Below are 16,603 nucleotides of genomic sequence, written 5' to 3'. Positions count from 1 at the left end.
ACGCCTCCTTTTTAAAATCGTACATTTTCGTACGACTGAACTCGTATGAATTCGTATAAATTAGCCACTAAACTGACAAAAGGTAAAATACTTACGTTTCCTCGTAAGATCAGGCTGACTGAGACTGTGCTGTATCTGGCTCCCTCAATTCAGAACCAAAATGTACTTTTCATGAAAACACCAGGAGCATGTCGATCAGTTTCTCTGTTGACTCTGAGAACCCAAGAGATCTGTTCACCGAGATGAAAACCAACAATCAGATTGGATATCACACAATTTATTTACTCTGTGAGCTCATCTCCCCCACCCCCCCCCCCTCCCCCCCCCCCCAAAAAAAAACACTTGGTGGCTTTGTTCCAAAACCTAGGCTACTGAGCTGCCTTTATATATTCTGGCTATAAAGACAGCTGGTGTTTAAGGAAACATCCTGACTTAAACAGATCTTTATAAATTACTGATTTTGAGTGTCCTACATAGGAAACAACAAATTTTATTAACATAGCAGAAGATCAGAACACATTTGATGTCAATGCATGTAAACAAAGACCAGGCACGTGCACACATAGGGCTCAGCCTGTGCAGTGCACATGCCCTTTTTAGTCTTGGATAGAAAGTGCCCTGTCAAAATGATCAAGTGTGCCCCCGCGACGCGGCACACCTTCGGTCACGCCCTTCAGTAGGCACGCGACAACACCGCTCTTGAGTATGCGCGCGACAACACAGCTGATCAGTACGCGCGCGACAACACTGCTCTTCAGTACGCGCGCATCCACTCTGCACCCCCCCCCCCCCCCTACACCCCCCCTCTTCAAAAAATGTATCCTGCCAAAGACTATAGAATACATAAGTGTGTCACTCGTATAGATTTGAATGGGGAAAAGTGTAACGGTCAATATGTCGAATGAAGCTTCGTCTACTAGTAAAGGAGCCAATCATCAATCATTATTGACTGACAATTTTCTGGGGGAAGGGCTCAGACTAGATGTGTGTTTCTGCAGATTTTGTGTGATTCGAATGTTTAGCAATGAAACTAAAGAGATAGTTGTTTAATTTTATTGGTGATTTCTAATATGAACTTTAATTGTAGTTTGATATTTCCTTGTTCAAACAGAATGCCTGACTATACTGCCCAAGAGGCAGTTCAAAGATGGCTGTTGATTGAAATTACTTGCTATAAAGGGACTTTGATGTAACTTATCATGCTAGCAGAACAGTGTTTTGTAAAGTAACAAAGCCACTTCAACAAAATTCAACTAAATTTATTTTGTGGAAAACATAGTGATTAAATGTAGCACAGAGTAAAATTAAAACAAATGTTTCTGAAGGTTACAGCAGTCAGAAATAAGTAGGTCCTTGCTTTCTTCTTTAGTCTCCCTGCTCTGATGTAATCTTGTTCAATCTTCTTTGGTCTGTTGTAGGTTTCTTAGCCATAACTTTGTCACTTTGATTTTCTAATGATTTTCATTAAGGTTTAGGTCAGGACTCTGGGTTTCCATTTCATGATTAAAATTTTTAGGACTTCAAGAACTTCTTTACCTATGACAGGATTTACTATCCTGCATGAAAATCACTGTCTGATGGGATGAGGAACACAGAGAAGGACCTTCTGATAATCGTTTGTGTTCAACTATGCCATGTACAGTGTCTGTATAAGAACCTTGCTGTCTATAGAGGACGAGGTAGTGATAAATAAATTAATTTTCATTTTTGGGTAAACTAACCATTTAAAAGGGTTTCGTCAGACAGACAGATCACAAGCAGGTAACAGATTAACACAACATAACAGATAAATCTGAAAGTGTTCTTTAATTTTGATGAGTGTCCTTTTTTAAATATCTCCTTTAGGTTTTTCATACTGTGTGTTCTGTAATTCTAAAAATGATTAAAAGAATAGGTCAGCCAAAATTAAAATATATGTCATAAATGATTTTCCTACATGTTGTTCTAATCCCCTGAGACCTTTGTTTATCATCAAAACCCAAATTAAAATATATTTTTGAAATCCAAGAGCTCTCATCCTAACAAAGTTTTGGTTAAAACATTTCTGAAAACCTACCGCTATATACATTTCTGGAGAGCCAAATATGTCCCAGGAGGTACTTTTTTTGCAGTTTTTGTTTTTTCAAATCCACCAGAGGCTGATGTGTATGCTTTTTCAGATCTCAAATTTCTCTCGCGAGTGCCATTCGCGCAGTGCTTAATTTGTAATTTGCGAGGTCCCTGGACAGTTCAGGGTAACGGATCCGGTATGTTACCAGAGGAGGGAGCGGTGTCGCGGACAAAAGTGAAGTGAGCTGGAGGAGTTGCGGCAGAAAGTGAAGAGCGGGATGGAGCGGGGATGCGTGTGGGGAGCGGGATCGGTAAAATGAGGTGTCGGATCAGATGATTTTTGGCTTCTGTTTTTGTCTCACCCACTTTCTGGAACCTTTCTTCACCGGACTCTAACCCCATCGTGGTCAACTCCTCTCTGCGTCTCAAGTTCCCCGATGTACATGACGAGTCACTGGGCAAATGTAAGAGTGAGAAAGTCATCCATACGGAGGTAAGGAGTCAGCTGAGAAGAACGAAAAGGCATTCAAAGACAAAATGCAGCCATACATACTTGTGGCTAAATACGTAATTCATTATCTCCAGAATTGTGTTTATAGGGCTATGTTTTCAGAATGAGCATATGTTAAACGTTAAGTAGTAGTGAAGCCACTCTATTGATATTTTGGCTGTGTGCTTTGGGTCATTTCCTGCTGGAAGATGAAGCATCGCCCAAGTCTGAGGTCAAGAGAACTCTGAAGCAGGTTTTCATTCAGGATGTCTCTGTACATTGCTGCATTCATCTTTCTCTCTTTCTTGACTAGTCTTCCAGTTCCTGCTGCTGATTAACATTCTCACAGCATGATGCTGCCACCACCATGCTTCACTGTAATGATGGTATTAGCCTGGTAATAAGCGGTGCCTGGTTTTCTCCAAACATAACGCCTGGCATTCACTCCAAACAGTTCAATTTTAGTCTAATCAGACCAGAGAGTTTTGTTTCTAATGGTCTGGGAGTCCTTTAGATGCTTTTTGGTAAATTCCAGGGGGGCAGTGGCTTCCGTCTGGCCACTCTGCCATACGGGCCTGATTGGTAGATTGCTGCACAATTGGTTGTCCTTCTGTAAGGTTCTCCTCTCTCCACAGAAGAATGCTGAAGCTCAGACAGAGTGATCATCGGGTTTTTAATCACCTCCCTGACTAAGGCCCTTCTCCCTCGATCACTCAGCATAGATAGCCGGCCAGCTCTAGGAAAAGTCCTGGTGGTTCCAAACATCTTCCTCTTACTGATGATGGAGGTCACTGTGCTCAGTTGAACTTTCAAAGCAGCTAAATTTTTTCTGTAACCTAGTCCAGCCTTATGCTTTGGAACAATCCTCTTTCGGAGGTCTACAGACAATTCCTTTGTCTTCATGCTTGATTTGTGCTTTGTCATGCACTGTCAACCCTGCTACCTTATACAGACGGGTGTATGCCTTTTCAAATCATGTCCAATCCACTGAATTTACTACAGGTGAACTCCAATTAAGCTGCTGAAACATGTCAAGAATGATCAGTGGAAACAAAATGTACCTGAGCGTAATTTAGAGCTTCACGGCAAAGGCTGTGAATGCTTATGTACATGTGATTTTTCAGGTTTTTTATTTTTTAATAAATTTACAACAATTTTTTAAAATCTTTTTATCACATTGTCATTATGGTAAATTATTTATTTTGAGGAAATAAATTAATTCAATCCATTTAAAAAAAAAAAAGGCTGTAACAAAAAAATTGCATACAAACATACAAAGGAGAAAACTTCAGAAAAAAAGTAAAATATTTAACATGTACAAACATGCAACATCATGGAATTTTTTATTACTTGTTCCTTGCTGAATTCATCAACATGAACACATCTACCGTCTCTGTGTCTGATATTTATAGTTGCTTTCTGACAGTTCAGCTCTTCAGTTTTCTCTTTAATGCGAAATTCTCTTGTTATTCTTCCTGTCTCCTGTGGTGAAACCACGCGAGTCGCCTTTGATTTCACATTCAAACATATAAAACTCCAAGCTGTGATAACCTGCCCTCTAAACAATATTGTGTCTCATAACATCATGGCAGGACGGCAGTAATGGCTTGAACTCATGTCAGCTAAAACCTATTAGTCACACTTAATGGAACAGAAAGGAGATAAAACGGGAATCATTTATTCATATCCTCCGCGGACAACATGGAAAAAAAAGAATCCGACCTCTCTCTTTTTTTTTATTTGATTTGAATATATGATATTGTATTTAGAAAGCAGCCGACCGTTTCTATTTTTAATATCCATCTCATATCTGTGTTTGCAGTGCTGTGAAAGCATTCCTGCTCACGTCCTGTGGATATTTGTTCTGGGTCACATTCAGCTTTTGAGTCTACATGACTGTAAACTGAAGTCGCTGGTGGATTGGCATGAATATAGAATCTAAGATCTGTTAAGGCTGTGCTGTATCATTTCTGCCTTTATCTGTATAAGTTTGCCTATAATAGTTTGTGTATTTCTGTTTTATATTAACACACGGCATTGTCATCACACTACCAGTTTCGGGCTTATTGGAGTCTCTTCATATTAAGCTGCATTTATTTGATTAAAAACAGTGAAATTGTAGCGTTGTGAAATAATCATACAATTTAAAATAACTTTTGAAAGCTTTTTTTTCCCTGTGAGATAATCATTCTAGTCAATTATTCTCATTTGTGTAATATTTCTTATTGTTATTAACGGTGAAATCAGTTTTATCACTTCATATTCTTAAAATCTCTGTTCTTTTGAGCTTGATCTATACCGTGAATTTTGCAAATAAAATACAGTTATCAAGTGTAATTTCCATTCATTCATTTATTGTTTCATTTCATTGCAATTACATTTTAGCTCAATATATAATTACAAAGAAATAAATTTCCATTAATTTATTTCATTATTATTTAATTTTAGCCCAATATATAATTACACAAATTTAATTTCCATTCGTTAGTTTCATTATTTTATTTTAGCTCAATATATAATTATAAAAATGTAATTTCCATTAATTTCATTATAATTTTATTTCATTATTATTTCATTTTATTGTCATTTCATTTTAGCTCAATATTTAATGACAAAATTATTTTTCATTCATTCATTCATTAATCATTTATTCATTATTACTTCATTTTCTTATCATTTAACTTTTTCTCAATATATAATTACAAAGATAAAGTTTTCATGCATTAATTTCATTATTATTTAATTTCATAATCATTTAATTTCATTGTCATTTCATTTCAGCTCAATATTTTAATGTATCTGCATACATTAAATTCAATATTCACCCATTGACTTGCTCGCATAGTCGTTTTTTTTGCCTACTATGGAAGTCATTAAATGGGTGCCAGCAACCAAGATTCTTCAAATTATCTTCTTTTGTGTTTAATAAATTTCATAAATGTTTAAAAGTACATGAGGCAGAATAAATTATGAGTTGATTTTCATTTTCGCGTGAACTATTTATTTAAGTAGACACATTTAAATAAGCATTCCCTGCTTTGCCATTGTCTAAACGTGGACATCAAAAATGGGGCGGCTCGTCTTTGACCCAGTGGGAAAATTTAGTAAGATTCAATATCATTTTTTTTTTGTCAGGCACAGAGATCTGATCTCCATGCAGATACATTAAAGACACTCATTGTGCTGTTTGTTTATCTGAAGTTCAAATTTAGCAGCACTTAAGACACATTACATGCATTGCTACTTAAAACAGAAGCATTAATCTTGTTGTGTACAGCATATATGCCTGTGCTTCAGCTGCTCTCAAAACTCAAAAAGTCTTTTTAGTAGCACTCAAAAGTAAAGCTGCCTGTTTAGGGTCAATGACAGGACACTCGTTTAATTTATACAGAATCATTCAAAGCACTCATTTCAGTAATGAATAGGTTTAGGTTGAGTTTTTGATGTTTATGAAAAGGGGATGAGATTTTTTATGTTATTTTGAGTGTATAACCTTATATGTACATTGAATGGGGGATTTAATTTAATACTAATAGTCCATCAAATTTTAGCTGAACATGATGAGATCAGACCAATATGAAAACATTTTTTACTACATATATAAAAAATGGGGGGGGGGGTGGTCAAGTTTTTTAGTAATGTTACCGTAAGGTGAAGTGACAATGGACAAAGGGAGTGAGGATCCAAATTAGGTTTTATTATGCAGAAAATGGTCAGGCAAACTGTCAACAGGAGCAAACTGATGTATAAGGGAAATCCAGAATCATAGGTGGATGGTCAAAGGCAGGCAGCAGACATGAATAAACAAACTAAACAAGGCTAAGTACATGACTAGGCAAGGGAAAAGGGAAACGCATCATAATGTTCACTGTAACATAACAAGACTTAGCATCTTCTCTGTTTGTGTGCTGACTTTATAGTCCATGTAATCAGTTCATGAGTAGCTTCAGTTTCTAACTGCAATCATGGGGATCTAGGCCAGGTGTGTGAGTGGTGCAAGACTGGACCTTGTAGTCCATGTAATTGCGGATTTGTAGTTCTATGCAATGTAAATGCTCTCCAGCAATCTATGATGGTTAGATCGATCGCTGGTGATCGTGACAGTTACATGTGTAATACATGCTTCATTCATTCATTCATTTTCTTTTCGGCTTAGTCATTTTATTAATCTGGGGTCGCCACAGCGGAACGAACCGCCAGCTTATGCAGCATATGTTTTACACAGCGGATGCCCTTCCAGCTGCAACCCATCTCTGGGAAACATACATACACACTCATTCACACTCGTACACCACGTACAATTTAGCCTACCCAATTCACCTGTATCTCATGTATTTGGACTGTGTGGGAAATCAAAGCACTCGGAGGAAACCCACGCCTATTCGGGGAGAACATGAAAACTCCGCACAGAAATGCCAACTGACCCAGCCGAGGCTCGAACCAGTGACCTTCTTGCTGTGAGGCAACAGCACTACCTACTGCGCCACTCCGTCGTCTAATACATGCTTCAGTTAATCAAATTTCTGTATTTATTTAAATTACAGTTGAAGTCAGAATTTTTTAGCCCCCCTTTGAATTCTTTTCCTTTTTTAAATATTTCCCAAATGTTTAACAGAGCAAGGAAATTTTCACAGAATGTCTGATAAATTTTTTTTCTTCTGTAGAAACTTTTTTTTGTTTTTATTTCTACTAGAAAAAGTAGTTTTTAATTTTTTAAAAACATTTTAAGGTCAAAATTATTTCCCCTTTTAAGCTATATATTTTTTCGATAGTCTACAGAACAAACCATCATTATACAATAACAATAACCTGCCTAGTTAACCTGATTATCCTAGTTAAGCCTTTAAATGTCACTTTAAGCTGCATAGAAGTGTCTTGAAAAATATCTAGTCAAACATTATTTACTGTCATCATGGAGGAGATAAAATAAATCAGTTATGAGAAATGAGTTATTAAAACTATTATGTTTAAAAATGTTTAGAAAAAATCTCTCCGTTAAACAGAAATGGGGGGGGGGGGTAAACAGGGGGGCTAATAATTCAGGAGGGCTAATAAATACAAACTAGTATGCATCTAATTTGACTAATTTTAGGCTGTATGTTGAAACAAACTATTTTATGAGAAATTGTACCTATAGTTTATGAGAAAACAATATTTTAAACATTTATTATGTCTATGCAGTTTCAATTCAATTCAGCTTTATTTGTATAGCGCTTTTACAATGTAGATTGTGTCAAAGCAGCTTCACATAAATGGTCATAGTAACTGGAACAGTGTGGTTCAGTAACTGGAACAGTGTGGTTCAGGTTTTAGTGTTTAAGTTCAGTTCAGTTCAGTTTAGCTCAGTTCAGTGTGATTTAATCATTACTGAGAGTTCAAACACTGAAGAGCAAATTCATCGATGCTTAGCTCTACCAATCCTGAACCATGCGAGGCAGTGGCGACAGCGGAGAGGGAAAAAAAACTTCACCTGATGGGAGTGAAGAAAAAAAACCTTGAGAGAACCAGACTCAGTTGGGCACGACCATTTTAATTTCTCCGCTGGCCAAAAGTCTTGTGCAGAACTTCATTCGCCGTGGTTTATGCTGGAAGATGGCCTCAATGAAGACTCGTCTGTCCCTGGAGCGTCGCTGGAATCAGACACATGTTCTCCACTCCCCACGACCATCAGCGCAGCAGCAGCTCAGGATATGGCCTGGTCCCGGATATGGAATCCTTGGGATCATCACGTCGCTGGTCTTGGATCCAATCAGTGACTCCGCCTAATCTGAGGACCTTGGGATGAGTATCCCCAGGTGAAAATAGAGAATAAAGAGAATAATTAGCGTAGCTGCTGTTCATAGTGTATATAAGCAAGATGCAGAAGCCTGTGTGGAACCCGCTAGGTGATGCATTGAGTGTATGCTTTACTAAACAGATAGGTCTTTAATCTAGTTTTGAACTGGGAGAGTGTGTCTGAGCCTCGGACATTACCAGGAAGGCTATTCCAGAGTGTAGGAGCCATGAAAGAGAAGGCTCGACCTCCTTTACTTGATTTTGCTATTCTAGGTACTACCAGAAGCCCTGAATTTTGAGATCTTAAGGAGCGAGTTGGTTCGTAGCGAGACAGAAGGTTGGTTAGATAAACAGGAGCTAGATTATTTAGAGCTTTATAGGTGAGAAGTAATATTTTAAATTCAATACGAAATTTAACAGGCAGCCAGTGTAAGGAGGATAAAATTGGGGTTATATGATCATATTTTCTAGACCTGGTCAGAACTCAGAGTTTCAGGCTGTTGAATGAATATTTTAACTGATTGCCGTGATTATGCATTCACAGTGGTATGAATTATGTGTACAGTTGAAGTCAGATTTAATGAACCCCTGAATTATTCGCCCCCTGTTTATTTATCCCCAATTTCTGTTTAACAGAGAGCAGATTTTTTTCAACGTTTATAATCATAATAGTTTTAATAACTCATTTCTAATAACCGATTTATTTTATCTTCGCCATGATGACAGGACATAATATTTTGCTAGATATTTATAAGACACTTCTATAAAGCTTAAAGTGACATTTAAAGGCTTAACTAGGTTAATCAGGTTAACTAGGCAGGTTAGGGTAATTAGACAAGTTATTGTATAACGATGGTTTGTTCTGTAGACTATCGGACAATATATAGCTTAAAGGGGCTAATAATTGCTTTTACTCTATAGCTGAAATAAAACAAATAAGACTCACAAGACGAAAAAAATATTATCAGACATACTGTGAAAAGTTCCTTGTTCTGTTAAACAATTTGGGAAATATATCTTTTTTAAAAATTCAAAAGGGGCTCATAATTCTGATTTCAATATGTTCTCTAATATTATACTTATTAATATTATTATTTAAAATACAGATCGGAGCAGACTATCTCTGTATCAAAGGGCTGACCTCCCACACCTCTTGTTTTGATGTCCTTAAGTGGGGATCAAGCCTTAATTAGGTGGTTCAATTATCCCTTTATATAATTAAATCTTTATCTTTGAGCGATATCAGGTAGGCTATAGGGTGTTTATTATTTCTTACAGCCGCCATTTTAATTTTAAAACAGGTCAATTAGTAGCTATTTTTCTAAGCAGCTTCATAGAAAATGAATTGTTTTTAATGTTACAATTATTCTGCATTCAGTTATTCATTGTGCCTTGAATACGATCGTTTTAGTGTTTTAATAATGTTGTGCCTGCCTTGAACGTGACTGAAATATGTGGCCAATGAACTGTTTTGAGTGCCAGTAGATGGCAGTGTTGTCTTTCAAATTGGAGATTCAAGCCATCTGAATGAAGATATAGGCCTAGAGAACAATATTTATTACATTACGTAAGTACCAACATCTTTAATAAAAAAATATATACAAGATGTTTAAATAAAAAATATTGTTTCTTCAGACAGATTCATTATTAATTAAAAGCAATTCATAGTTGTCATTTAAAAAAAATGAAGAATAATTATTCTCAGTATAATCATTTAAATAATATGAATTTAAAGCAAATATTTCATCTTAAATGTTTAATAACAAATTACTATCAGTTACTGTGTCGTTTTAAATTACATTCTGAAGATATTGTTTGAGCTTGTTCTGTAAATTTTAAGCTCAAACGGATAGAAATTCTTTTGATTGATCATTGTCTGTGTGTATTGTCCAGAAATAATGATATTTCTGCTGTTTCATCTGTTATTATCTCATATTATATATAAACCCAAACTGAAGTTATTTTTAAATTCAAAGCAAAAGCTAGTTACTACTACTCATGGTGCGGATATTAAATTAGTGTCCCGGTACAAATTTCTTGGAATTTTATTTGATAATACACTGTATTTTAGGTCTCACATTCAGTAATTGGTGAAAAAAATTAAAAGGAAAAGGTTTTAGATTTTAGGCTTCAATTTTAGAATTGAATTATTATTGTTATTATTATTATATGCTAAAAAGAAGCTTGATGCAACATTTATGTCGATATTGGTCTATGGAGATGTTATCTATGCATGCTTCATCTCAGAGTCTACATGCCTTGGATACTGTTTACCATGGTGCAATAAGATTTATAACTAATTTCAAATCTCTTACTCATTGTGTGCTGTGTATGGGTTAGTCTGCTTTGTCCATTGTTTTACTTTATTTACTGTCTGTTCCTAAAGTGAGGTGGAGAAAAAGGACTTTTAAATACGCAGCACCTTTTGCATAATCTACAAAGCTGCAGTTTAAAGAATTGATTTCACTAAATGCTTTTAGAAAAAGAGTATAAATGATTTAGAAATTGAAACACAGGCTTGTAGATGTTTTGAGTAGTTTGTTTGTGTGATTCATGTTAACTGTCAATTGTTTTTGTTTGTTGTTTGTTAGACCCATACTGTCTCTTGGCCAGGACACTCATGTACACTGCAAAAAATGCTTTACTTACTTAGATTTTTTTATCTTGTTTCTAGTCCAAATATCTAAAAAATCTTAAATCAAGAAGAATTTCTAGACAAGTAAATCATATTGTCTTGTGTTTAGAAATAATATGCCAAAATGAAGAGAGTTTTTCCTTAAACAAGCTAAATAATCTGCCAATGAGGTAAGCAATATAATCTTATGTCAAAAGGAAAAACGAGATTATTTTGATTACCATTGGCAGATTAAAAAAAGCTTTTTTTTTTTTTTTTTTTTTTACAGTGTAAAAGAGATTTTTAACCTCAATGTGTCTTTCCTGGTGAAATAAAGGTGACAATAAAATTATTGTTTATTACTTGATATTAGCTAAATTCACAGGTAACTTTGTATATGATGATAGCTTATAATTTATTGTAACTTTAACTTAATTTGACTGTAATGCAATAATGTGCATCTTTTCTAAAGCTGCTTTGAAACAATCATTATTGTAAAAAGCGTTATACAACAAATCAACTTGAATTGAATTGAACTATTAATTTTGTCTTAATTATTTAGTTCTCCATAACTGTTTACTAAATAACAAACTCTTTCATATGAAAGTGCTGTATAGTCAAATGCTCGGTTCCTGGAAGAGGACGAGATGTCTCGAGTAGCCTGAAGCCTGACACAGATATTTTATGTCTCTTGACATTCACGCTTTCGCAGACTAACTGCTCTGAGAGAGTCAGAGGTGGAAATAACAACAGCAACGGGGAGACACTTCAGGTCACTTCACAGCAACAGTGTCGCTTCACTTAAAGAAAATGTCATCTAAGCCCTAAAACAAACTGAAGGGAAATAAACGTCCTCCAGGAAAGAATTATAATTAAAAACTAAATCATGGCTAGACACTGCAAGAAGGAAAACAGCACTGTTTTGAGATTTAAGGCTTTGGCTTTTTAAGTTTAGTCTTATGTAAAGAAAACATAAAAATACACACACACACACACACACACACACACACACACACACACACACACACATATATATATATATATATATATATATATATATATATATATATATATATATATATATATATATATATATATATATATATATATATATACAGTTGAAGTCAGAATTATTAGCCCCCCTTAATTATTACCCCCTGTTTATTTTTTTCCCCAATTTCTGTTTAACGAAGAGAAGATTTTTTTCAGCAAATTTTTAAGCATAATAGTTTAATAACTCAAATAATAATTTGAGTTAATTTGGGGGGGCTAATAATTCTGACTTCAACTGTGTGTGTGTGTGTGTGTGTGTGTGTGTGTGTGTGTGTGTGTGTGTGTGTGTGTGTGTGTGTGTGTGTGTGTGTGTGTATTCTTCTTCTGAGAAAGTCACATTTATTTCATTTTATTTCGGCTAGAATAAAAGCAGTTTTAAATAAAAAAAAAAAATTATTTGGTCAAAATTATTAGCCCCTTAAACAGCAATATATATATATATATATATATATATATATAAATTAACTGTCTAACAAACCACTGTTAAACAATGACTTGCCCTAATTTAGTCACTAACTTGCTAAATTATTACCCCAATTTAGTTACTCTAATTAACCAAGTTTAGCCTTTAAATGTCACTTAAAGCTGAATCCTCTTGAAAAATATCTAGTCAAATATTATTTTATGTCATCATGGCAAAGATAAAGCAAATCAATTATTAAAAATTAGTTATTAAAACTATGTAGAAATAAGTTGAAAAAATCTCTCTTCTAAAGTGTTTTATATGACTTTCAGTTCTAAGTTTAAGTCTCAGTTTGTTTTGTTCTTTGTTTAGTTTTTTGTTAGTTTTGTACATTTTTTGTCAAAAAATCCAGATGAAATTAAACATGAAATTACACATTTTTAAAAACATTTGAACTCTCCTTCATCTTTTTTCCAAAGCATCCAAATTCAGTTATACAAATAAAAATATATAATTGCACAACTTAATGTTAATCTAAGTAATACAAATAAAGTTGAAATCAGAATAAATAGCCCCCATTTATTTTTTCCCCAAATCTCTGTTTATACGTATCTTAATATATATCTTCATACTCAGTTTGTTCATGTAGATCTGATTATAGGCAATACACTATACATTTTATTCAACATTAAAATAGTGAAAATCTGTTCTTGATGGTATCTGAATTATAATGTACTAAAAAGAGATTCACTAAATCCTCTCTGTAGAAACATTTTACTCTACACTCTCAGAAATAAAGGTACGTGAGCTGTCACTGGGGTGGTCCCTTTTCAAAAGGTACAAATATGTACCTAAAAGGTCCATACTAATACCTCAAGGGTACGTATTATTACCTTAAAAGTACAAAAGTGTTCCTCTTAATATTTTTAGGTACTAATATATACTCTTCAGGTACCAATATGGACCCTTTAAGTACAAATGTGTACCTTTTGAAAAGTTACCACCCCAATGACAGCTCGCGTACCTTTATTTCTGAGAGTGTGTTATGTCAAAAAAAAAAAAAAAAAGAATTTTGCACTTAAATTCATCCAAAAAAAAAATGTTTTTGTTCTAGAAGTGTGTGCAAATTTGTGCATAATAAAAATGAGTTTTTTTTTTTAACCTTGGTTTTAAATTATAAAAGCAAACAAACCAATTATTAAATCATTTATCTTGTGAAAATTAAAATATTTTTATTTACATTTCATTAACAATAGTTTTATTTTATATTATTTCATTTTATTGCTGTATCCAATGCCCAAAATAATGGTTTGATATTTTCTGTTTTTGTTTCTATTTGTTAAGTATTAATATTTACTACTTATACTATTACTACAACTAATAATAATAATAATGATAATAATGGGGCGGCGCAGTGGCGCAGTAGGTAGTGCTGTCACGACACAGCAAGAAGGTCGCTAGGTTGTTGGTTCGATCCTCTGCTCAGTTGGCATTTCTGTGTGGAGTTTGCATGTTCTCCCTGCTTTTGGGTGCTCCGGTTTCCCCCACAGTCCAAAAACATGAGCTACAAACGTGTGTGTGTGTGTGTGTGTGTGTGTGTGTTTTTGTTTGCGTGTGTGTTTGCGTGTGTGTTTGCGTGTGTGTTTGCGTGTGTGTGTGTGTGTGTGTGTGTGTGTGTGTGTGTGTGTGTGTGTGTGTGTGTGTGTGTGTGAGAGTGTGGATGTTTCCCAGTGATGGGTTGCGGCTGGAAGGGCATCCACGACGTAAAAACTGAATAAGGATAAGTTGGCGGTTCATTCCTCTGTGGTGACCCCGAATTAATAAAGAGACTAAGCCGACAAGAAATGAATGAATAATAATAATGTTGAAAATTATTTAATTAATTTTATTGTACGGTTGTGAAAGTGCAAATCCTATATCAATGGTTAATTAAAACAATTCTGACATACAGTATAGCTGTGATTCCTGAAAATAATATTTGCATAAATATACAGTACACCTCTGATTCCTGGAAAAATATAGTAGTCTTTGTTTTTCCCATTAATCATTATATTTACATTTCTTACCTATGTTCTAAACAGAATCTTAAATTAGCTTCAAGCCATTAATGTAATGTAAAAATAATATCAAGGCATCTGTTTCCTGACGCATAGTTGTTTTTCCATCAGTGATGATAATCATCCAACATATGTTCAGTATTGCAGTTTGACTGCTAAAGAAAAACGCGTTTTTCCACACTTTTGGAACCTCGCGAGGCCCCGTAGCATCACTTCCGGAATACGGCGGGAAAGATGGCGGCTGAGTCAAACGAATCTCAGACGGCAATGAATATGGGGCCTACATCGAGAGATGAGGTAAGAACTTCGCTGTTAGTTCCAGATTATGAAGTCGATATGTTTGTTTGACCGCGCTGAGCAGTTTTAAAGCGGCTCGTGGATGTGTTCCGGTGGGATTTTACGGGTTGTGGGCCTGCACGCGTGGAGCAGATGGCGCTGCTTTGGTTTGTGTGAGATCATTTGTGTACATTATGAACATAAACACTCTGATTTAAACCCATGATAAACTATTATGTTTGTCATTTAGTCCACTGAGTGTCTGTAAAATTCAAGTTACATTTGAAAGACAAGTTACGATAGGGATTAGGCCGAAAACGATAACAATATAAACCAATTACCGTTCAACAAGTAACTTAATGTTAATCAAAATCTAGTTTAACGTTACATATTTATTGCGTAGGCCGACATTTCCATATTTTTATATCACGTTAGTGAAATCTATTTTAAAAGCAATGAGATAAAGAGAAATCTATAGACAACATCGTATCGTTTATGATAGGAAACATTTGTGCATATTGATTTAATACATACGTTAGTGAATTAAATATATTGAAAGTCCGTGTTAATAATATATGACCTTGGCTGAATTTTTCGTTTAAGATTAGCAAACGTAATGCCTAAACTCCAAATATTGGTACAAGTTTGTTATTAAACTGTTTCACTGCTTAGATTGTATTGTACGTTCATTAAATTGTTATAATTTTGCTGTGCCCTTTAAAACCTTATGCTAAGTTAGGAGAGTATGTTATGGTCTTTTTCCCCAAACATGGTTTTTATGTACCTGTGCTATTTTTGGGGCTTTAACTATTTTGAAAACAGTAACATTATGAAATACTATTGCAATTACAAAAACAGTTTTTGTACATAAATATATTTTTAACATGTACTGTTAATCTCTTTGAACATTTATTTATTTATTTGCGGCTGAACTATCATAGTATGACACATCGTTTGGGAAAAGAACGATGTAGTGATGAATGTTTACCAAAATCCGTAGTTTCTCTGTTGCAGATCCTTCATTTGAACCTTGTTAGGTATAATGTAAAACACCCATAAAGCCTGGTTTATACTTCTGCGTGAAGTGATCGTCGTGACCCACGGTGCATGCAACGCATGTAGCTGTGCATTTATACTTTTGCGCACTGTTTCTGTTGTTCTGCAATAACACTTCCGAAACGCTAGTTGGCACTCAGGTGTTAATGTTCCTTTGTGTCGAGGTTCTTCACTAGTGTTTTGTTTTTTCTGAACGCTTCCTAAATGTACAAGTGGCTCAAACTCACTCATTTTGAGGCAGGAACCGACGGACGTGCAACAACTTTAACCATGAGGTAAATACAAAACAAAACTTTCCATCCGGAGCTCCTTCACGAGTCTCTACACTTGTAAACAATAGCTCCGCTTGGTCCCATCCTGAATCTCCAGCGCTACCAAGCCGAGCAATCAGATCTTGTGCTACGCGTCACTGCGACATGTAATTACATTTTTTTGAGAGGTGCATGTCAGCGACGGCCATTGCGTAGGGCTATGCGTCAACGCGTAGGCTGCACCGTAGCATACGTGCGCTTGACACAGAAGTATAAATCAGCCTTTAATGATTCTCTAAACGGGGTTAACAACTTTCTTAGACACGAACAAGTAATTGTGGCCCTGTTCAGGCAGGTATTCAGGTTCATTTTTCATCAATCTGATGCAACTTTTATTATTTACAAGACCTAAAAATGCAATTAAAAGTTTCAAATCAGTTAAACTCAATTTATAAAAAGACTAGCCTATTTTATGCATTAAATAATGAAATGTATAACTAATTTGCTTTATTTCCGATTAGACCATGCACTTAAGTCTGTTTTACAGTTTTAATATGTGCATGCGCTTGTTTAAAATAG

General features: G+C 35.0%; 1 protein-coding gene and 1 long non-coding RNA gene across 5 annotated transcripts in view; one reads left to right on the top strand and one right to left on the bottom strand.

Annotated features, from left to right (window-relative positions):
• Nucleotides 1-2,684: 2,684 nt before the first annotated feature.
• LOC147835389 (uncharacterized) overlaps nt 2,685-16,603 on the bottom strand; it is a 170,000-nt gene continuing 156,081 nt past the window's right edge. The window contains exon 3 of the long non-coding RNA XR_015499871.1: nt 2,685-3,631. This is a non-coding gene — a long non-coding RNA (uncharacterized LOC147835389). The remainder of the gene's footprint in view (nt 3,632-16,603) is intronic.
• The window catches only part of cwc22 (CWC22 spliceosome associated protein), a 92,020-nt gene continuing 90,061 nt past the window's right edge, over nt 14,645-16,603 (top strand). Inside the window, exon 1 of one of the 4 annotated variants that reach the window (NM_001077569.2) lies at nt 14,645-14,738. In NM_001077569.2, the coding sequence (NP_001071037.2) occupies nt 14,676-14,738 (63 nt within the window). In that variant the 5' untranslated portion in view covers nt 14,645-14,675. Of the gene's footprint in view, nt 14,891-16,603 lie in introns of all 4 variants that reach the window. The other 3 variants (XM_087266823.1, XM_087266821.1, XM_087266822.1) reach the window with 3 other exon arrangements.

Source organism: Danio rerio, chromosome 9, assembly GCF_052040795.2.
Source record: "Danio rerio strain M-AB ecotype USA chromosome 9, GRCz13ab, whole genome shotgun sequence".
NCBI lineage: Eukaryota > Metazoa > Chordata > Actinopteri > Cypriniformes > Danionidae > Danio > Danio rerio.
Note: the sequence above shows the minus strand (reverse complement) of the source record. Positions and strands in the feature narration are given on the sequence as shown.